The 22740-nt window shown below is 42.5% G+C and overlaps 1 protein-coding gene across 3 annotated transcripts in view; it reads left to right on the top strand.

The window, feature by feature from the left end:
* Nucleotides 1-22740, top strand: part of LOC139556634 (1-phosphatidylinositol 4,5-bisphosphate phosphodiesterase beta-1-like) — a 242006-nt gene that overhangs the window by 204667 nt on the left and 14599 nt on the right. The window contains exons 25-33 of one of the 3 annotated variants that reach the window (XM_071370834.1): nucleotides 12428-12560; nucleotides 12705-12758; nucleotides 13026-13245; nucleotides 13621-13789; nucleotides 14265-14341; nucleotides 14506-14595; nucleotides 14925-14982; nucleotides 18545-18631; nucleotides 18885-18909. In XM_071370834.1, coding sequence (XP_071226935.1) covers nucleotides 12428-12560; nucleotides 12705-12758; nucleotides 13026-13245; nucleotides 13621-13789; nucleotides 14265-14341; nucleotides 14506-14595; nucleotides 14925-14982; nucleotides 18545-18631; nucleotides 18885-18909 — 913 coding nt within the window. Of the gene's footprint in view, nucleotides 1-12427; nucleotides 12561-12704; nucleotides 12759-13025; nucleotides 13246-13620; nucleotides 13790-14264; nucleotides 14342-14505; nucleotides 14596-14924; nucleotides 14983-18544; nucleotides 18632-18884; nucleotides 18910-22740 lie in introns of those variants that run through there. The other 2 variants (XM_071370833.1, XR_011671154.1) reach the window with 2 other exon arrangements.

Raw genomic sequence — 22740 nt, 5'->3', positions numbered from 1 at the left:
ACTTGATAAAATGCTTTGAGACCCAGTGAAAAGTAGTGTGGACTTGATAAAATGCTTTGAGACCCAGAGAAAAGTAGCAAGGACTTGATAAAATACTTTGAGACCCAGTGAAAAGTAGCGTGGACCTGATAAAAGGCTTTGAGACCCAGTGAAAAGTAGTGTGGACCTGATAAAATGCTTTGAGACCCAGTGAAAAGTAGCGTGGACCTGATAAAAGGCTTTGAGACCCAGTGAAAAGTAGTGTGGACTTGATAAAATGCTTTGAGACCCAGTGAAAAGTAGTGTGGACCTGATAAAATGCTTTGAGACCCAGTGAAAAGTAGTGTGGACCTGATAAAATGCTTTGAGACCCAGTGAAAAGTAGTGTGGACTTGATAAAATGCTTTGAGACCCAGTGAAAAGTAGTGTGGACCTGATAAAATGCTTTGAGACCCAGTGAAAAGTAGTGTGGACCTGATAAAATGCTTTGAGACCCAGTGAAAAGTAGTGTGGACTTGATAAAATGCTTTGAGACCCAGTGAAAAGTAGTGTGGACCTGATAAAATGCTTTGAGACCCAGTGAAAAGTAGTGTGGACTTGATAAAATGCTTTGAGACCCAGTGAAAAGTAGTGTGGACCTGATAAAATGCTTTGAGACCCAGTGAAAAGTAGTGTGGACCTGATAAAATGCTTTGAGACCCAGTGAAAAGTAGTGTGGACCTGATAAAATGCTTTGAGACCCAGTGAAAAGTAGTGTGGACTTGATAAAATGCTTTGAGACCCAGTGAAAAGTAGTGTGGACCTGATAAAATGCTTTGAGACCCAGTGAAAAGTAGTGTGGACCTGATAAAATGCTTTGAGACCCAGTGAAAAGTAGTGTGGACTTGATAAAATGCTTTGAGACCCAGTGAAAAGTAGTGTGGACCTGATAAAATGCTTTGAGACCCAGTGAAAAGTAGTGTGGACCTGATAAAATGCTTTGAGACCCAGTGAAAAGTAGCGTGGACCTGATAAAATGCTTTGAGACCCAGTGAAAAGTAGTGTGGACTTGATAAAATGCTTTGAGACCCAGTGAAAAGTAGTGTGGACTTGATAAAATGCTTTGAGACCCAGAGAAAAGTAGCAAGGACTTGATAAAATACTTTGAGACCCAGTGAAAAGTAGCGTGGACCTGATAAAAGGCTTTGAGACCCAGTGAAAAGTAGTGTGGACCTGATAAAATGCTTTGAGACCCAGTGAAAAGTAGTGTGGACCTGATAAAATGCTTTGAGACCCAGTGAAAAGTAGTGTGGACTTGATAAAATGCTTTGAGACCCAGTGAAAAGTAGTGTGGACCTGATAAAATGCTTTGAGACCCAGTGAAAAGTAGTGTGGACCTGATAAAATGCTTTGAGACCCAGTGAAAAGTAGTGTGGACCTGAGTTGGACCTGATAAGATGCTTTGAGACCCAGTGAAAAGTAGTGTGGACCTGATAAAATGCTTTGAGACCCAGTGAAAAGTAGTGTGGACTTGATAAAATGCTTTGAGACCCAGTGAAAAGTAGTGTGGACCTGATAAAATGCTTTGAGACCCAGTGAAAAGTAGTGTGGACCTGATAAAATGCTTTGAGACCCAGTGAAAAGTAGTGTGGACTTGATAAAATGCTTTGAGACCCAGTGAAAAGTAGCGTGGACCTGATAAAATGCTTTGAGATCCAGTGAAAAGTAGTGTGGACTTGATAAAATGCTTTGAGACCCAGTGAAAAGTAGTGTGGACCTGATAAAAGGCTTTGAGACCCAGTGAAAAGTAGTGTGGACTTGATAAAATGCTTTGAGACCCAGTGAAAAGTAGTGTGGACCTGATAAAATTCTTTGAGACCCAGTGAAAAGTAGCGTGGACCTGATAAAAGGCTTTGAGACCCAGTGAAAAGTAGTGTGGACTTGATAAAAGGCTTTGAGATCCAGTGAAAAGTAGTGTGGACCTGATAAAATGCTTTGAGACCCAGTGAAAAGGAGTTTGGACCTGATAAAATGCTTTGAGACCCAGTGAAAAGTAGTGTGGACTTGATAAAATGCTTTGAGACCCAGTGAAAAGTAGTGTGGACCTGATAAAATGCTTTGAGACCCAGTGAAAAGTAGTGTGGACTTGATAAAATGCTTTGAGACCCAGTGAAAAGTAGTGTGGACCTGATAAAATGCTTTGAGACCCAGTGAAAAGTAGTGTGGACCTGATAAAATGCTTTGAGACCCAGTGAAAAGTAGTGTGGACTTGATAAAATGCTTTGAGACCCAGTGAAAAGTAGTGTGGACCTGATAAAATGCTTTGAGACCCAGTGAAAAGTAGTGTGGACCTGATAAAATGCTTTGAGACCCAGTGAAAAGTAGTGTGGACCTGATAAAATGCTTTGAGACCCAGTGAAAAGTAGTGTGGACTTGATAAAATGCTTTGAGACCCAGTGAAAAGTAGTGTGGACCTGATAAAATGCTTTGAGACCCAGTGAAAAGTAGTGTGGACCTGATAAAATGCTTTGAGACCCAGTGAAAAGTAGTGTGGACCTGATAAAATGCTTTGAGACCCAGTGAAAAGTAGTGTGGACCTGATAAAATGCTTTGAGACCCAGTGAAAAGTAGTGTGGACCTGATAAAATGCTTTGAGACCCAGTGAAAAGTAGTGTGGACTTGATAAAATGCTTTGAGACCCAGTGAAAAGTAGTGTGGACTTGATAAAATGCTTTGAGACCCAGAGAAAAGTAGCAAGGACTTGATAAAATACTTTGAGACCCAGTGAAAAGTAGCGTGGACCTGATAAAAGGCTTTGAGACCCAGTGAAAAGTAGTGTGGACCTGATAAAATGCTTTGAGACCCAGTGAAAAGTAGTGTGGACCTGATAAAATGCTTTGAGACCCAGTGAAAAGTAGTGTGGACTTGATAAAATGCTTTGAGACCCAGTGAAAAGTAGTGTGGACCTGATAAAATGCTTTGAGACCCAGTGAAAAGTAGTGTGGACCTGATAAAATGCTTTGAGACCCAGTGAAAAGTAGTGTGGACCTGATAAAATGCTTTGAGACCCAGTGAAAAGTAGTGTGGACTTGATAAAATGCTTTGAGACCCAGTGAAAAGTAGTGTGGACCTGATAAAAGGCTTTGAGACCCAGTGAAAAGTAGTGTGGACTTGATAAAATGCTTTGAGACCCAGTGAAAAGTAGTGTGGACCTGATAAAATGCTTTGAGACCCAGTGAAAAGTAGTGTGGACCTGATAAAATGCTTTGAGACCCAGTGAAAAGTAGTGTGGACTTGATAAAATGCTTTGAGACCCAGTGAAAAGTAGTGTGGACCTGATAAAATGCTTTGAGACCCAGTGAAAAGTAGTGTGGACCTGATAAAATGCTTTGAGACCCAGTGAAAAGTAGTGTGGACTTGATAAAATGCTTTGAGACCCAGTGAAAAGTAGCGTGGACCTGATAAAATGCTTTGAGATCCAGTGAAAAGTAGTGTGGACTTGATAAAATGCTTTGAGACCCAGTGAAAAGTAGTGTGGACCTGATAAAAGGCTTTGAGACCCAGTGAAAAGTAGTGTGGACTTGATAAAATGCTTTGAGACCCAGTGAAAAGTAGTGTGGACCTGATAAAATTCTTTGAGACCCAGTGAAAAGTAGCGTGGACCTGATAAAAGGCTTTGAGACCCAGTGAAAAGTAGTGTGGACTTGATAAAAGGCTTTGAGATCCAGTGAAAAGTAGTGTGGACCTGATAAAATGCTTTGAGACCCAGTGAAAAGGAGTTTGGACCTGATAAAATGCTTTGAGATCCAGTGAAAAGTAGTGTGGACTTGATAAAATGCTTTGAGACCCAGTGAAAAATAGTGTGGACCTGATAAAATGCTTTGAGACCCAGTGAAATGTAGTGTGGACTTGATAAAATGCTTTGAGACCCAGTGAAAAGTAGTGTGGACTTGATAAAATGCTTTGAGACCCAGTGAAAAGGAGTGTGGACCTGATAAAATGCTTTGAGACCCAGTGAAAAGTAGTGTGGACTTGATAAAATGCTTTGAGACCCAGTGAAAAGTAGTGTGGACCTGATAAAATGCTTTGAGACCCAGTGAAAAGTAGTGTGGACCTGATAAAATGCTTTGAGACCCAGTGAAAAGTAGTGTGGACTTGATAAAATGCTTTGAGACCCAGTGAAAAGTAGCGTGGACCTGATAAAATGCTTTGAGATCCAGTGAAAAGTAGTGTGGACTTGATAAAATGCTTTGAGACCCAGTGAAAAGTAGTGTGGACCTGATAAAATGTTTTGAGACCCAGTGAAAAGTAGTGTGGACTTGATAAAATGCTTTGAGACCCAGTGAAAAGTAGTGTGGACCTGATAAAATGCTTTGAGACCCAGTGAAAAGTAGTGTGGACCTGATAAAATGCTTTGAGATCCAGTGAAAAGTAGTGTGGACTTGATAAAATGCTTTGAGACCCAGTGAAAAGTAGTGTGGACCTGATAAAATGCTTTGAGACCCAGTGAAAAGTAGTGTGGACCTGATAAAATGCTTTGAGACCCAGTGAAAAGTAGTGTGGACCTGATAAAATGCTTTGAGACCCAGTGAAAAGTAGTGTGGACCTGATAAAATGCTTTGAGACCCAGTGAAAAGTAGTGTGGACCTGATAAAATGCTTTGAGACCCAGTGAAAAGTAGTGTGGACTTGATAAAATGCTTTGAGACCCAGTGAAAAGTAGCGTGGACCTGATAAAATGCTTTGAGATCCAGTGAAAAGTAGTGTGGACTTGATAAAATGCTTTGAGACCCAGTGAAAAGTAGTGTGGACCTGATAAAAGGCTTTGAGACCCAGTGAAAAGTAGTGTGGACTTGATAAAATGCTTTGAGACCCAGTGAAAAGTAGTGTGGACCTGATAAAATGCTTTGAGACCCAGTGAAAAGTAGTGTGGACCTGATAAAAGGCTTTGAGACCCAGTGAAAAGTAGTGTGGACCTGATAAAATGCTTTGAGACCCAGTGAAAAGTAGTGTGGACCTGATAAAATGCTTTGAGACCCAGTGAAAAGTGAGTGTTGGACCTTGATAAAATGCTTTGAGACCCAGTGAAAAGTAGTGTGGACTTGATAAAATGCTTTGAGACCCAGTGAAAAGTAGTGTGGACCTGATAAAATGCTTTGAGACCCAGTGAAAAGTAGTGTGGACCTGATAAAATGCTTTGAGACCCAGTGAAAAGTAGTGTGGACTTGATAAAATGCTTTGAGACCCAGTGAAAAGTAGCGTGGACCTGATAAAATGCTTTGAGACCCAGTGAAAAGTAGTGTGGACTTGATAAAATGCTTTGAGACCCAGTGAAAAGTAGTGTGGACCTGATAAAATGCTTTGAGACCCAGTGAAAAGTAGTGTGGACTTGATAAAATGCTTTGAGACCCAGTGAAAAGTAGTGTGGACTTGATAAAATGCTTTGAGACCCAGAGAAAAGTAGCAAGGACTTGATAAAATACTTTGAGACCCAGTGAAAAGTAGCGTGGACCTGATAAAAGGCTTTGAGACCCAGTGAAAAGTAGTGTGGACCTGATAAAATGCTTTGAGACCCAGTGAAAAGTAGTGTGGACCTGATAAAATGCTTTGAGACCCAGTGAAAAGTAGTGTGGACTTGATAAAATGCTTTGAGACTCAGTGAAAAGTAGTGTGGACCTGATAAAATGCTTTGAGACCCAGTGAAAAGTAGTGTGGACCTGATAAAATGCTTTGAGACCCAGTGAAAAGTAGTGTGGACCTGATAAAATGCTTTGAGACCCAGTGAAAAGTAGTGTGGACCTGATAAAATGCTTTGAGACCCAGTGAAAAGTAGTGTGGACTTGATAAAATGCTTTGAGACCCAGTGAAAAGTAGTGTGGACCTGATAAAATGCTTTGAGACCCAGTGAAAAGTAGCGTGGACCTGATAAAATGCTTTGAGACCCAGTGAAAAGTAGTGTGGACCTGATAAAATGCTTTGAGACCCAGTGAAAAGTAGCGTGGACCTGATAAAATGCTTTGAGACCCAGTGAAAAGTAGTGTGGACTTGATAAAATGCTTTGAGACCCAGTGAAAAGTAGTGTGGACTTGATAAAATGCTTTGAGACCCAGAGAAAAGTAGCAAGGACTTGATAAAATACTTTGAGACCCAGTGAAAAGTAGCGTGGACCTGATAAAAGGCTTTGAGACCCAGTGAAAAGTAGTGTGGACCTGATAAAATGCTTTGAGACCCAGTGAAAAGTAGTGTGGACCTGATAAAATGCTTTGAGACCCAGTGAAAAGTAGTGTGGACTTGATAAAATGCTTTGAGACCCAGTGAAAAGTAGTGTGGACCTGATAAAATGCTTTGAGACCCAGTGAAAAGTAGTGTGGACCTGATAAAATGCTTTGAGACCCAGTGAAAAGTAGTGTGGACCTGATAAAATGCTTTGAGACCCAGTGAAAAGTAGTGTGGACCTGATAAAATGCTTTGAGACCCAGTGAAAAGTAGTGTGGACTTGATAAAATGCTTTGAGACCCAGTGAAAAGTAGTGTGGACCTGATAAAATGCTTTGAGACCCAGTGAAAAGTAGTGTGGACCTGATAAAATGCTTTGAGACCCAGTGAAAAGTAGTGTGGACTTGATAAAATGCTTTGAGACCCAGTGAAAAGTAGCGTGGACCTGATAAAATGCTTTGAGATCCAGTGAAAAGTAGTGTGGACTTGATAAAATGCTTTGAGACCCAGTGAAAAGTAGTGTGGACCTGATAAAATGCTTTGAGACCCAGTGAAAAGTAGTGTGGACTTGATAAAATGCTTTGAGACCCAGTGAAAAGTAGTGTGGACTTGATAAAATGCTTTGAGACCCAGTGAAAAGTAGTGTGGACCTGATAAAATGCTTTGAGACCCAGTGAAAAGTAGTGTGGACTTGATAAAATGCTTTGAGACCCAGTGAAAAGTAGTGTGGACTTGATAAAATGTTTTGAGACCCAGTGAAAAGTAGTGTGGACTTGATAAAATGCTTTGAGACCCAGTGAAAAGTAGTGTGGACTTGATAAAATGCTTTGAGACCCAGTGAAAAGGAGTGTGGACCTGATAAAATGCTTTGAGACCCAGTGAAAAGTAGTGTGGACTTGATAAAATGCTTTGAGACCCAGTGAAAAGTAGTGTGGACCTGATAAAATGCTTTGAGACCCAGTGAAAAGTAGTGTGGACCTGATAAAATGCTTTGAGACCCAGTGAAAAGTAGTGTGGACCTGATAAAATGCTTTGAGACCCAGTGAAAAGTAGTGTGGACTTGATAAAATGCTTTGAGACCCAGTGAAAAGTAGTGTGGACTTGATAAAATGCTTTGAGACCCAGTGAAAAGGAGTGTGGACCTGATAAAATGCTTTGAGACCCAGTGAAAAGTAGTGTGGACCTGATAAAATGCTTTGAGACCCAGTGAAAAGTAGTGTGGACTTGATAAAATGCTTTGAGACCCAGTGAAAAGTAGTGTGGACCTGATAAAATGCTTTGAGACCCAGTGAAAAGTAGTGTGGACCTGATAAAATGCTTTGAGACCCAGTGAAAAGTAGCGTGGACCTGATAAAATGCTTTGAGACCCAGTGAAAAGTAGTGTGGACCTGATAAAATGCTTTGAGACCCAGTGAAAAGTAGTGTGGACTTGATAAAATGCTTTGAGACCCAGTGAAAAGTAGTGTGGACCTGATAAAATGCTTTGAGACCCAGTGAAAAGTAGTGTGGACCTGATAAAATGCTTTGAGACCCAGTGAAAAGTAGCGTGGACCTGATAAAATGCTTTGAGACCCAGTGAAAAGTAGTGTGGACTTGATAAAATGCTTTGAGACCCAGTGAAAAGGAGTGTGGACCTGATAAAATGCTTTGAGACCCAGTGAAAAGTAGTGTGGACTTGATAAAATGCTTTGAGACCCAGTGAAAAGTAGTGTGGACCTGATAAAATGCTTTGAGACCCAGTGAAAAGTAGTGTGGACCTGATAAAATGCTTTGAGACCCAGTGAAAAGTAGTGTGGACCTGATAAAATGCTTTGAGACCCAGTGAAAAGTAGTGTGGACCTGATAAAATGCTTTGAGACCCAGTGAAAAGTAGTGTGGACTTGATAAAATGCTTTGAGACCCAGTGAAAAGTAGTGTGGACCTGATAAAATGCTTTGAGACCCAGTGAAAAGTAGTGTGGACTTGATAAAATGCTTTGAGACCCAGTGAAAAGTAGTGTGGACTTGATAAAATGCTTTGAGACCCAGTGAAAAGTAGTGTGGACCTGATAAAATACTTTGAGACCCAGTGAAAAGTAGTGTGGACTTGATAAAATGTTTTGAGACCCAGTGAAAAGTAGTGTGGACTTGATAAAATGTTTTGAGACCCAGTGAAAAGTAGTGTGGACTTGATAAAATGCTTTGGGACCCAGTGAAAAGTAGTGTGGACTTGATAAAATGCTTTGAGACCCAGTGAAAAGGAGTGTGGACCTGATAAAATGTTTTGAGACCCAGTGAAAAGTAGTGTGGACTTGATAAAATGCTTTGGGACCCAGTGAAAAGTAGTGTGGACTTGATAAAATGCTTTGAGACCCAGTGAAAAGTAGTGTGGACCTGATAAAATGCTTTGAGACCCAGTGAAAAGTAGTGTGGACCTGATAAAATGCTTTGGGACCCAGTGAAAAGTAGTGTGGACTTGATAAAATGCTTTGAGACCCAGTGAAAAGTAGTGTGGACTTGATAAAATGCTTTGAGACCCAGTGAAAAGGAGTGTGGACCTGATAAAATGCTTTGAGACCCAGTGAAAAGTAGTGTGGACCTGATAAAATGCTTTGAGACCCAGTGAAAAGTAGTGTGGACCTGATAAAATGCTTTGAGACCCAGTGAAAAGTAGTGTGGACCTGATAAAATACTTTGAGACCCAGAGAAAAGTAGTGTGGACCTGATAAAATGCTTTGAGACCCAGTGAAAAGTAGCGTGGACCTGATAAAATGCTTTGAGACCCAGTGAAAAGTAGTGTGGACCTGATAAAATGCTTTGAGACCCAGTGAAAAGTAGTGTGGACTTGATAAAATGCTTTGAGACTCAGTGAAAAGTAGTGTGGACCTGATAAAATGCTTTGAGACCCAGTGAAAAGTAGTGTGGACTTGATAAAATGCTTTGAGACCCAGTGAAAAGTAGCGTGGACCTGATAAAATGCTTTGAGACCCAGTGAAAAGTAGTGTGGACTTGATAAAATGCTTTGAGACCCAGTGAAAAGTAGTGTGGACCTGATAAAATGCTTTGAGACCCAGTGAAAAGTAGTGTGGACCTGATAAAATGCTTTGAGACCCAGTGAAAAGTAGTGTGGACTTGATAAAATGCTTTGAGACCCAGAGAAAAGTAGTGTGGACCTGATAAAATGCTTTGAGACCCAGTGAAAAGTAGCGTGGACCTGATAAAATGCTTTGAGACCCAGTGAAAAGTAGTGTGGACTTGATAAAATGCTTTGAGACCCAGTGAAAAGTAGTGTGGACTTGATAAAATGCTTTGAGACTCAGTGAAAAGTAGTGTGGACTTGATAAAATGCTTTGAGACTCAGTGAAAAGTAGTGTGGACTTGATAAAATGCTTTGAGACCCAGTGAAAAGTAGCGTGGACCTGATAAAATGCTTTGAGACCCAGTGAAAAGTAGTATGGACCTGATAAAATGCTTTGAGACCCAGTGAAAAGTAGCGTGGACCTGATGAAATGCTTTGAGACCCAGTGAAAAGTAGTGTGGACTTGATAAAATGCTTTGAGACCCAGTGAAAAGTAGTGTGGACTTGATAAAATGCTTTGAGACCCAGAGAAAAGTAGCAAGGACTTGATAAAATACTTTGAGACCCAGTGAAAAGTAGCGTGGACCTGATAAAAGGCTTTGAGACCCAGTGAAAAGTAGTGTGGACCTGATAAAATGCTTTGAGACCCAGTGAAAAGTAGTGTGGACCTGATAAAATGCTTTGAGACCCAGTGAAAAGTAGTGTGGACTTGATAAAATGCTTTGAGACTCAGTGAAAAGTAGTGTGGACCTGATAAAATGCTTTGAGACCCAGTGAAAAGTAGTGTGGACCTGATAAAATGCTTTGAGACCCAGTGAAAAGTAGTGTGGACCTGATAAAATGCTTTGAGACCCAGTGAAAAGTAGTGTGGACCTGATAAAATGCTTTGAGACCAAGTGAAAAGTAGTGTGGACTTGATAAAATGCTTTGAGACCCAGTGAAAAGTAGTGTGGACCTGATAAAATGCTTTGAGACCCAGTGAAAAGTAGTGTGGACCTGATAAAATGCTTTGAGACCCAGTGAAAAGTAGTGTGGACTTGATAAAATGCTTTGAGACCCAGTGAAAAGTAGCGTGGACCTGATAAAATGCTTTGAGATCCAGTGAAAAGTAGTGTGGACTTGATAAAATGCTTTGAGACCCAGTGAAAAGTAGTGTGGACTTGATAAAATGCTTTGAGACCCAGTGAAAAGTAGTGTGGACTTGATAAAATGCTTTGAGACCCAGTGAAAAGTAGTGTGGACTTGATAAAATGCTTTGAGACCCAGTGAAAAGTAGTGTGGACCTGATAAAATACTTTGAGACCCAGTGAAAAGTAGTGTGGACTTGATAAAATGTTTTGAGACCCAGTGAAAAGTAGTGTGGACTTGATAAAATGTTTTGAGACCCAGTGAAAAGTAGTGTGGACTTGATAAAATGCTTTGGGACCCAGTGAAAAGTAGTGTGGACTTGATAAAATGCTTTGAGACCCAGTGAAAAGGAGTGTGGACCTGATAAAATGTTTTGAGACCCAGTGAAAAGTAGTGTGGACTTGATAAAATGCTTTGGGACCCAGTGAAAAGTAGTGTGGACTTGATAAAATGCTTTGAGACCCAGTGAAAAGTAGTGTGGACCTGATAAAATGCTTTGAGACCCAGTGAAAAGTAGTGTGGACCTGATAAAATGCTTTGAGACCCAGTGAAAAGTAGTGTGGACCTGATAAAATGCTTTGAGACCCAGTGAAAAGTAGTGTGGACTTGATAAAATGCTTTGAGACTCAGTGAAAAGTAGTGTGGACCTGATAAAATGCTTTGAGACCCAGTGAAAAGTAGTGTGGACCTGATAAAATGCTTTGAGACCCAGTGAAAAGTAGCGTGGACCTGATAAAATGCTTTGAGACCCAGTGAAAAGTAGTGTGGACTTGATAAAATGCTTTGAGACCCAGAGAAAAGTAGCAAGGACTTGATAAAATACTTTGAGACCCAGTGAAAAGTAGCGTGGACCTGATAAAAGGCTTTGAGACCCAGTGAAAAGTAGTGTGGACCTGATAAAATGCTTTGAGACCCAGTGAAAAGTAGTGTGGACCTGATAAAATGCTTTGAGACCCAGTGAAAAGTAGTGTGGACTTGATAAAATGCTTTGAGACTCAGTGAAAAGTAGTGTGGACCTGATAAAATGCTTTGAGACCCAGTGAAAAGTAGTGTGGACCTGATAAAATGCTTTGAGACCCAGTGAAAAGTAGTGTGGACCTGATAAAATGCTTTGAGACCCAGTGAAAAGTAGTGTGGACCTGATAAAATGCTTTGAGACCCAGTGAAAAGTAGTGTGGACTTGATAAAATGCTTTGAGACCCAGTGAAAAGTAGTGTGGACCTGATAAAATGCTTTGAGACCCAGTGAAAAGTAGTGTGGACCTGATAAAATGCTTTGAGACCCAGTGAAAAGTAGTGTGGACTTGATAAAATGCTTTGAGACCCAGTGAAAAGTAGCGTGGACCTGATAAAATGCTTTGAGATCCAGTGAAAAGTAGTGTGGACTTGATAAAATGCTTTGAGACCCAGTGAAAAGTAGTGTGGACTTGATAAAATGCTTTGAGACCCAGTGAAAAGTAGTGTGGACTTGATAAAATGCTTTGAGACCCAGTGAAAAGTAGTGTGGACCTGATAAAATACTTTGAGACCCAGTGAAAAGTAGTGTGGACTTGATACAATGTTTTGAGACCCAGTGAAAAGTAGTGTGGACTTGATAAAATGTTTTGAGACCCAGTGAAAAGTAGTGTGGACTTGATAAAATGCTTTGAGACCCAGTGAAAAGTAGTGTGGACCTGATAAAATACTTTGAGACCCAGTGAAAAGTAGTGTGGACTTGATAAAATGTTTTGAGACCCAGTGAAAAGTAGTGTGGACTTGATAAAATGTTTTGAGACCCAGTGAAAAGTAGTGTGGACTTGATAAAATGCTTTGGGACCCAGTGAAAAGTAGTGTGGACTTGATAAAATGCTTTGAGACCCAGTGAAAAGGAGTGTGGACCTGATAAAATGTTTTGAGACCCAGTGAAAAGTAGTGTGGACTTGATAAAATGCTTTGAGACCCAGTGAAAAGTAGTGTGGACCTGATAAAATGCTTTGAGACCCAGTGAAAAGTAGCTGGACCTAATAAAATAAAAAAAAGTGCCTCATAAATGCAATGTGTCAGTATCATTGTCAATGTATTTGACTGGCAGGTGGATGCAGGTGGTGATGACCCCATGGAGCCCGACCCCCGGGTGACCGTGCCCGCAGAGAACGGAGTCAACCACGCCCCCATCATCTCCCCCAAACCCCCCAGCCTTGTTAGCCACCAGCAACAGCCCACAGGTACAGGTCAAATCTCCACTTGAACTTACAGTGACTCGCAACCAGTAAACTTGATTTTGTCATGCCACAACACATTTACAACCCACTTACAACCCACTTGATCTGGCAAAACCCTCCCTAACAAGTGTATATATTGTGCATCAGGTTCAGTGAAACCAGCAGTGAAGACTGAGGATGTAATCCAGAGTGTTCTTACAGGTAAGACTGGAGTAGGACTCCACACCGTAACATATTGTGTGCTCGTATTAAGATGACTATATGCGTCAATTGACACTTCCCGACAGATTTGTTGCCCATCAGACCCAGGATTCGAACTGGCAACCCTCCGGTTGCTGGCTCATCTCTCTAACCAGTAGGCTACCTGCCCGGCTACCCTCGATCTATACATGTGAACAGATTGCATGAACCCTCCATACCGTTCTCTTTTCCTCCCCTCCATCCCTCTATCCTCCCTCCTTCCTCCAGAGATGGAGGCCCAGACGCTGGAGGAGTTGAAGCAGCAGAAGGGCTTTGTGAGGGAGCAGAGGAAGCAGTATAAAGAGATGAAGGAGTTGGTCAGGAAACACCACCGTAAGACCGGCGAGCTGATCAAGGAGCACACGGCCAGGGCTGCAGAGCTGCAGAACCAGCACCAGCGCAGGCGCGCCGCGCTGCAGAAGAGCCACAAACGAGACGGTAAGAAAAGGTAGGTAGCCCTCTTCTCCTCCTACTCCTCCTCCCTGCCCTTCTTCCTGTATCCCTCTGTTTCGCTCACTGTGTGTCGGCCTCTATGTCTCTCGCTCTCCGGTCATGTTTTCCCGCTTCCATGTGGGTGCTCAGTGGCCTTTCACAGATAACTGTGTGTGTGTGTGTGTGTGTGTGTGTGTGTGTGTGTGTGTGTGTGTGTGTGTGTGTGTGTGTGTGTGTGTGTGTGTGTGTGTGTGTGTGTGTGTGTGTGTGTGTGTGTGTGTGTGTGTGTGTGTGTACTGAGCACGCATGCGTGTTTGTGTTTGTGTTTGTTGGCACTTACCTACCTCCATGTGTGTGTTAACCTCAGTGTCTGCTGTATTTGTGTGTGTAGTAGGTCGGAGCAGTGTCTGTCGTCCCTGGAGCAGGAGCTGTGTGTGTTGGACCAGGAGTCCAGTCAGAGACTGTCCGAGCTCAAGGAGCAGCAGCAACAACAGCTACTCGCACTGAGACAGGAGCAGTATTACAGCGAGAAGTACCAGAAGAAAGAACACATCAAAATGGTACACACACACACCCACACCTAATCCCTATCCTCAAGCAGAGTGATACTAGAGGACGAGAGCACACGAACTCATTTCAGTGTACACTTTTTATTGGCGTCGAATCAGCATCAAATGCAGTAACACTCAACTCAGTACAATGCTAAGCCTCGGCTTGTGTTTAATGACCGGGATCCCTCTGGGTTTTATTACTCACTCTGCTTTGCTGACCTTAGATCAGTGTGAAGATGTCCCAGTGCTCCTCCACTGCAATGGTAGATGGGAAAATGCTGAGTGTAGTCACGGTTCTGTGTACAGGTTTTTTTGCGGATGAGGTGTCAGGGTTTATCCATGCAGAAGAGAACAATACTGACTGGGCCAATTCTATTCTCCAAAGTCGACAGATCATGCCTGAGTTAAGCCGAAACCACAAGTCACCTTATTAAGCAGACAAACTGTAGGATAACCAGTGGTATTTGTCTCTGTGTGTCTCCAGCTGGTGGAGAAGTTGACAACCATAGCGGAGGAATGTCAGAGTGCCCAGTTGAGGAAAATCCGAGACATCTGTGACAAGTGAGCACGCACACACACACACACACACACACACACACACACACACACTTACTTTTAACCAGAGCGACTTACAGGAGCAATTAGGGTGAAGTGCCTTTCTCAAGGGCACATCGACTACATGCAAGTAGTTCATGGGGCAATTGTGTCACTTTCCTTCTCCACAGGGAAAAGAAAGACCTGAAGAAGAAGATGGACAAGAAAAGACAGGAGAAGATTAATGAAGCGAAGGCCAACAACAAGAATGTGACAGAGGAGTAAGCAGATGGGGTTCAGATGGGGTTGAGGAGGAGGTGTGTTTATCTGTATATGCACACGGCCACCAGATGGCGACGAAGGTTCACGCTTCATCTGACTGATCGACGCACACACGCAATATAATCAGACGATGCCGTTATTTTGACAGAAAGACTTGACGCTAGAAAGTGTCACAGATCATCAGGCAGACTTACCGACTTTTATGTACGGTCCTTTGAGCTAGATTGGAACCAGGAATGTTAGGATTATTGATTGTTAAAGTCATCTTTAGGTTAGATTTGAGGAATGTTAAGGTGATGTTAGAGCTGACGCCTCTCGTTGTTCACAGGGAGAAGCTGGAAATCAACAGGTCGTTTGTCAATGAGGTGGTGCAGTATATCAAACGGGTAAGTTTGTGTGTTTGTGTGTGTGTGTGTGTGTTTCAAGTTGTATTAGTTGTATGTACAGGATACACGTCCAACAAAATTCTTACTTGCAGGTTCATTCGCAACAATAAGAAACTAGAAAAGTATGTTTTCCTGAAGAAAATTTGGTTTTCCTGAAGAAAATAAGTTATTGTCATGGTAGTGACTACAGTAGTAATGGTAATGACTGGTTATAGTTGGCAAAGTAGGTAGATGTAAAAATTGATTGATTGATTAGATAGGATAGCCCGAACATGTAACAGTTGGTTTGGTGTCTCTAGCTTGAACGGTTCAAGGGTTACTGTTGGTGAGTTAATTTATGCCAATTTATATAGTTATAGTTGATACAAGTTTTTTAAAGTCTGAAGTTAGGATAGCAAAAACATGTGTCTCTAGCTTGAATGGTTCAAGAGTTAGTTTTGGTGAGTTATTTTATGCTAATTTATGCTCATTCAATTATTTTTTTTGGGGGGGATGGGGAGATCGAACCCCAGGCTGTGATGATGCCGTGCCTTAGACCGCTGCGCAACTTGGGACCCAGGTGGGGTGTTTATAGTTTTCAAAAGGTTTCAGAGAATTTGAAGTTCAGATAGCCTGAATGTTTTAAAGTTGGTCTTGTAGCTTAATTAACCAAGGAGCAGGACCATTTTTAATATGTAACCACTGTATTCCTATGGTTCTCATTCAAGTCCATGTTAATTTACGCACATTTTAAATGGTTATAGTTCCAAAAGTATACATAGTATCAAATATCCTTTGACAAGAAATCTAAGTTGGGCCAGTCTGAACACCTCAACGTTGGTTTGGTGATTATTTTAGATTTTTTTTACAGCTAAGGTCTATGGTCCTTCTTTTGACATTGAAATGCATTGGGAGATCATTTAATCTACAGTTGTAGATTTGCAAGCACAACTAATAATAAAATATAAGTAGAATCGAATAAACATTTTAGTATAATACAGGAAGGTACAATTTATAATACAATATTTACACATGTATCACGGAAGGGTCTGGTAGCATCAGTTGTGAGGTGTGTGTAGCATGTGTGTGTGTGTGCGTGTGTGCGTGAGTGAGTGCATGTGTGCTAAGGTGCGGAGAATCAGAACAGGTGGTCAGTCCAGTTCAAGTGTTCAGCAGTCTGATGGCTTGTAGATAGAAACTGTCTCTGAGCCTGTTGGTATCAGACCTCATGCTCCGATACCGTCTGCCCGACGGTAAGGCAGTGAACCGCTCGTGGCTGGGGTGTGTGGGGTCCTTGATGACGCTGCAGGACTTCCTCAGTCACGTTTCAGTTAGACGTCCTGGACGGATGGAAACACAGCCCTAGTGATGTACTGCGCCGTCTTCACCAGCCGCTGAAAGAACTTGTGGTCGTGGGCAGAAAAATGTCCATACCAGGCCGTGATGCAACCGGTCAGGATGCTCTCGATGATGCAGCGGTAGCATTTGGAGAGGACCAGGGGTGGCATGCCAAATTTCTTCAGCAGCCTTAGGAAGTTGAGGCGCTGTTGCACCCTCTTTACAAGATTGGTGGTATTGTTGGTCCATGTCACGACCTTTGTGATCTGGACGCTGAATAACCTAAAACTGCTGACTCTCCCTACTGCAGTCCCGTTGATGTGGATCGGTGGGGGGGGGGGGGGGGGTTCCCTCCTCTGTTTCTTGAAGTCAACAACCAACTCTTTTGTTTTGCTGATAAGGGAAAGGTTGTTGTCCTGGCACCACAATGCCAGTTCACTTACCTCCTCCCTATAGGCTGACTCGTCCTTGTTGGTTATCAGGCCTACAACTATGGTATTGTCAGTAAACTTGATGGAGTTGGTGTCATGCAAAGCCACGCCGCAGAGGGCTGAGGACACACCCCAGGGGCGTACCTGTGTTAGAGTCACAGCGACTGTTTATTGTTGAAGTAATCGTAGGTTATTTTAGGTTAGACAACAGGCTGTGGAGATTGTTGACAATCCTTGAATGCTGCAGTACAGGCTCTCAGCATGGTACGGATTTCTCCGTTCATCCAGGGTTTTTGGTTGGGGTATGTCTGGATTGTTATTGTGGGTAGAACATCATCAACACATTTCCTAATGACGCCTGTGACAGGATGATGTACACTGAGTGTACAAAACATTAGGAACACCTTCATAATATTGAGTTGCACCTCCTTTTGCCCTCAGAACAGTCTCAATTCATCAGGGCATGGACTCTACAAGGTGTTGAAGGCATTCCACAGGGATGCTGGCCCATGTTGACTCCAATGCTTCCCACAGTTGTGTCAAGTTTGCTGGATGTCCTTTGGGTAGTGGACCATTCTTGATACACACAGAAAACTGTTGAGCGTGAAAAACCCAGCAGCTTTTGCAGTTCTTGACACACTCATACCAGTGCGCCTGTCACCTACTACCATATCCGGTTCAAAGGCACTTACATTTTTTCTCTTTCCCATTCACCCTGTGAATGGCACACATACACAATCCATGTCTCTATTATCTCAAGGCTTAAAAATAATTATTTTACCTGTCTCCTCCCCATCTACACTTTCACCTGGATTCACCTGGTCAGTCTATGTCATGGAAAGAGCTTTGTACGCATAACTGATGTTTGTGTACACATGGTCCAGCACAGAGGGGGCAGGATGCATGGGGTCAAACATGTTGGTGATCATTTGGAAGAATTTGTTTCAATCTTGCTTGGTTAAAATCTCCCGTGACAATAAAGACTGCTTTCCGGTGAGAGGTTTCTTGCTGGCTAATGTTCTTGTGCAGTTGGATGAGTGCCACCTTGATGTTTGCTTGTGGTTTCACTGTATATACACAGCTGTGACAATAACACGTGAATTCCCTTGACATATAGTGGGGTCGGCATTTTAGCTTCAGAAACTCCAGGTCGGGTGAACAGGAGCTCGGGATGTTTTCAACTTCAGTACACCAGGAATTGTTGATGAGGAAGCATACCCCTCCCCCCTACTCTTAACAGAAGCCGCCATTCGATCGATAAGGGAAATGGAAAAGCCATCTGGTTGAATAGCAGAGTCGAGTTAATTGACCGTAAGTCATGTCTCTTTAAAAACAGACGCAGCATTCCTTGACGTCCCTCTGCGATTGAAGCCTTGCTCTGAGTTCACAAATGTATTTTCAGGCGATTGGACATTAGCCATCAAGGAAGTGGAGGCCGTGTAGCCCGTCTTTTCAGCCTAGCTTGGAGTCCCCCTTTCCTTTCTGTTCTTCATCGCCAGCGTTGCCTTTGGTCATCTCGGCCAGGAGCAACAGGTAAGCCCGCTGTGCCAGGAACAAAGGAGCCAATGTAGTATTCCAGATCTGGGAGGCCGAGAGATGTGTGTAGCTTCCGATTCATGATCCAGAAGTGTTTGTCGGTTGTAGGATATTATCGCACAGACATTCTGAGCGAACAAAGTAAGAATTAATGCAAAAATAGCCATCTTTGTGTGTGTCCGTCCGTGCCTGTGGATTTGTTTGTGTTTGTTATACGGTATGTATTGCGTAGTGGCTACACCTTACTCTCGCCTACCCCTGTGTTTGCCTGTGTGTAGTTGGAGGATGCTCAGAGTAAGAGAATGGAGAGACTACTGGAGAAGCAGAACGACATCAGACAGCAGATTGTGGACGAGAAACCTAAGGTATGGACACGTTTGCCCTCAAATACAGAACTGTGGGATGAAGTTGCTTTCGAACCAATCATTCATGGTCAGGTATAGGATGCGTTCCACATGTCACTCTAATCCCTTTACAGTGCACTCCTTTTGACCACGAGTCAAAAGTGATGCACTATATAGGGAACAGGGAGACATTTGGGACAAAGACATATTTTCATCCCATAAAGGGTCCATTGGTTAATCATTTCCATCATGTCCATTGTTACTGTGATTGTAGGAAGGAGGTACTACAGAGGACCAGGGTAAGACATTCTGCGTCTGAGTGTGCATTAATACAGCTTCGATACTTAAAGCATGTATAACAAAAAGCTGTAACATGAAATAATTTATACGGTTTGAATAAGAAGGCAAACGCTGGAGAATGATAACAAGTGGATGTGCACCTTGCTTCCGACTCTGCCTTTCTTTAACAATAACCCTGATGGTCAACCGCACTCTAAGGCCAAGCTCAACCTAACACTCCCAAATACTCTTTGCCCTTGTCAGACGGTTCATTCTTTCCTCTCCTTTTCGCCCCCTCACCTCACCTCTCCTCTATCATGTCTCCTCTGTCTGCTATGTACACGTAGCTGGATCTCCAAACCCCATTTCCATGGCCTAGTTTCTTACCCCTCTTCCCCACTCTCAGTGTTCTGCTGTGTTTGGGTGTCTGGGACAACTGACTATTTTCAGGCACATTCCCTCTGAATACTCTGCTCTATGGCCACGGTTGTATTGCTGCGTGTTTTTGTTGTAACAACTCATTTTTAACCTTGTTATTGTATGTAGAATAGAAAGTACACTTTTTGTCCAGTACCTAATGAATTGGCGATGTCTATAAGAGAATTAGCCGAGTACAGTGCATTCAGAAAGTATTCAAACCTCTTTGACTACAGTAACGTGACACATTTTGTCACGTTACTGTAGGGCTGGGCGATAATAGCGATAATTTTCGAGGTAATTACTTCCCTCGATAACGATATAAAAACGTTTCGATTCATTTTCGATAACGTCGATGTAGAATAATTAGGTACAGCAGTTCCATTTCACCTCTGTGACGCAGCAGGAACGTACGGAGAAGTGACAACGTGCACGTGGAGAGGTAGACGCCCACTAAAAACCACTTAGCACCTCGAGTGATGGAGTAGCCACTATTAACCACGAAAAATGAGTGATGTCGGCGAAAACAGTGGCGGTATTAGCCATGGAGAAGGAGCAGCTTCCAACGAAGAAATGATTGATAAAAAGGGTTAAACTGTTTCAGTAATTTGGAAGTGGTTTGGCTTTTTGAAGTCCGACAAAGAGGAGAGCAATGTTCGGTGCAAATTGTGCCGTAGACAGGTGGGTGGTAATATGACAAACCTTTTTCAACATCTGTAGCTAAATCACTCTTTGGAACATGCAGGAAGTTTGAGTTTGCGCCACGGTAGTGATAAACGCCCCTCAAACACCAGCCAATCTAGGGATGTTTGCCTGAAGCAGTCAACACGGACAGCGTTTATGTCCTACAAGCAAACATTGAAAACACAAAGACATCACAAATGCTATTATGCATTGCTAAGGACATTAGCACAGTGGAAAAGGAAGGTTTCAAGAGGCTTATCAATTGAATTGACACCAGGTACGTGCTCCCTGGCCACAAATATGGAACAATTATCCTTCAAGTATAATTTTATGTGCAGCTCACATAATTATAAAAATGTAACCTTTATTTAACTAGGCAAGTCAGTTAAGAACAACTTCTTGTTTTTATGATGACGGCAATCGGGGGAACAGTGGGTTAACTGCCTTGTTCAGGGGCAGAACGACAGATTTTTACCTTGTCAGCTCGGGGATTCGATCTCGCAACCTTTCAGTTACTGGTCCAACGCTCTAACCACGGTTTGTTCAGGCATTCTTGAGTTTGACGCAGATTTGCACCTTTTAAACATTATTTGATTAATATCGTGATAATTATCGGTATCGATTGAAAAAATATATAGATATCGTGATAATTTATTTGCCATATCGCCCGTCCCTACGTTACAGCCTTATTCTAAAATTGATTAAATCGTTTTTTCCCCTCATCGATCGACACACAATACCCCATAATGACAATGCAAAAACTGAAATAACACATTTACATAAGTATTCAGACCCTTTCCTCAGTACTTTGTTGAAGCACCTTTGGCAGCGATTAGAGCCACTAGTCTTCTTGGGTATGATGCTACAAGCTTGTCACACCTGTATTTCGGGAGTTTCTCCCATTCTTCTCTGCAGATCCTCTCAAGCTTTGTCAGGTTGGATGGGGAGCGTTGCTGCACAGCTATTTTCAGGTCTCTCCAGAGATGTTCAATCAGGTTCAAGTCTGGGGCACTAGCTGGGCCACTCAAGGACATTCAAAGACTTGTCCCGAAGCCACTCCTGCGTTGTATTGGATGTGTGCTTAGGGTCGTTGTCCTGTTAGAAGGTGACCCTTCACCCCAGTCTGAGGTCCTGAGCACTCTGGACTAGGTTTTCATCAATGATCTCTCCGTACTTTTCTCCGTTAATCTTTCCCTCGATCCTGACTAGTCTCTCAGTCCCTGCTGCTGAAAACCATCCCCACAGCATGATGCTGCCACCACCATGCTTCACCGTAGGGATGGTGCCAGGTTTCCTTCAGATGTGGCGTTTGGCATTCAGGCCAAAGAGTTCAATCTTGGTTTCATTAGACAAGATAATCTTGTTTCTCATGGTCTGAAAGTCCTTTAGGTGCCTTTTGGAGCATCACAAAGATGATCAATGGAAACAGGATGCACCTGAGCTCAATTTCGAGTTTCATAGCCTAAGGGTCTAAATACTAATGTAAATAAGGTATTTCAGTTTTTTTTATTATCATAAAGTTGCAAAAACAATTAAACAGCTTTTGCTTTGTCATTATGGGGTATTGTGATGTCATTATGGGGTATTGTGATGTCATTATGGGGTATTGTGATGTCATTATGGTGTATTGTGTGTAGATTTATGAGGGGAAATACATTTATTGAATCCATTGTAGAATAAGGCTGTAACGTAACAAAATGTGTAACAAGGGGAAGGTGTCTGAATACTTTCCGAATACACTGTATATCTCAACTCCACGATACCACATCTGCAAGTTGCTGTGAAGTCGATACTTACATTTTTTTTTTTTTATTCTTTAACCTTTACTGTGTACATACACTGAGTATACAAAACAATAAGAATACCTGCTCTTTCTATGACATAGGCTGACAAGGTTAATCCAAGTGAAAGCTATGATCCCGTATTGATGTCACTTGTTAAATCCACTTCAAATCAGTGTAAATGAAGGGGAGGAGACAGGTAAAGAAGGACCTTTTAAGCCTTGAGGCATGTGTGCCATTCGGTGGGTGAATCCTCAAGACAGAATATTTAAGTGCCTTTGAACAGGGTGTGGTAGTAGGCGCCAGGCGCACCAGTTTGTGTCAAGAACTACAACGCTGATGGATTTTTCACCCTCAACAGTTTCCCGGGTGTGTCAAGAATGGTCCACCACCCAAAGGACATCCAGCCAACTTGACACAACTGTGGAAAGCATTAGAGTCAACATGGGCCAGCATCCCCGTGGAACGCTTTCGACACCTTCTGAGGCTAAAAGGCGGGGGTGCAACTCAATATTAGGAAGGTGTTCCTAAGGTTTGGTACACTCACACTCTGTGTTTGTCCTCTGTTTGTCCTCTGTTGTTGCGTGCCTTTGTTTGAAATCCATACTTTTTCATAAAATACAACCACCGACTGCAATCTTCGAGCAACAGCAACGAGGAAACAGTCGGCAGTTGTATTTGATTGACGTTTTATAAAAGTATGGACTTCAGTGAACAGCAAGGCCCACAACAGAGAACAAACATAGGAGCACGGTAGGGGTTTAAGAACTTACATTTTGAAGAAGTCGGAGGTTCACTCCAAGTTGCCCTCAACTCCGGTGGACGCGGTATCGTGGAGTTGAGATATACTTGGATATATGAAAATGTGATATGCGTTGGACATGTTAGAGGGGGTGGGGTGGGGGTGGGGGGGCATGACGGATGTTTTTACTTACTAGTGCAGCACAGGGACGATGACTATGGGAAAGT

Source organism: Salvelinus alpinus, chromosome 27, assembly GCF_045679555.1.
Source record: "Salvelinus alpinus chromosome 27, SLU_Salpinus.1, whole genome shotgun sequence".
NCBI classification, from domain to species: domain Eukaryota; kingdom Metazoa; phylum Chordata; class Actinopteri; order Salmoniformes; family Salmonidae; genus Salvelinus; species Salvelinus alpinus.
This window is presented reverse-complemented; position numbering and strand designations above follow the sequence as displayed.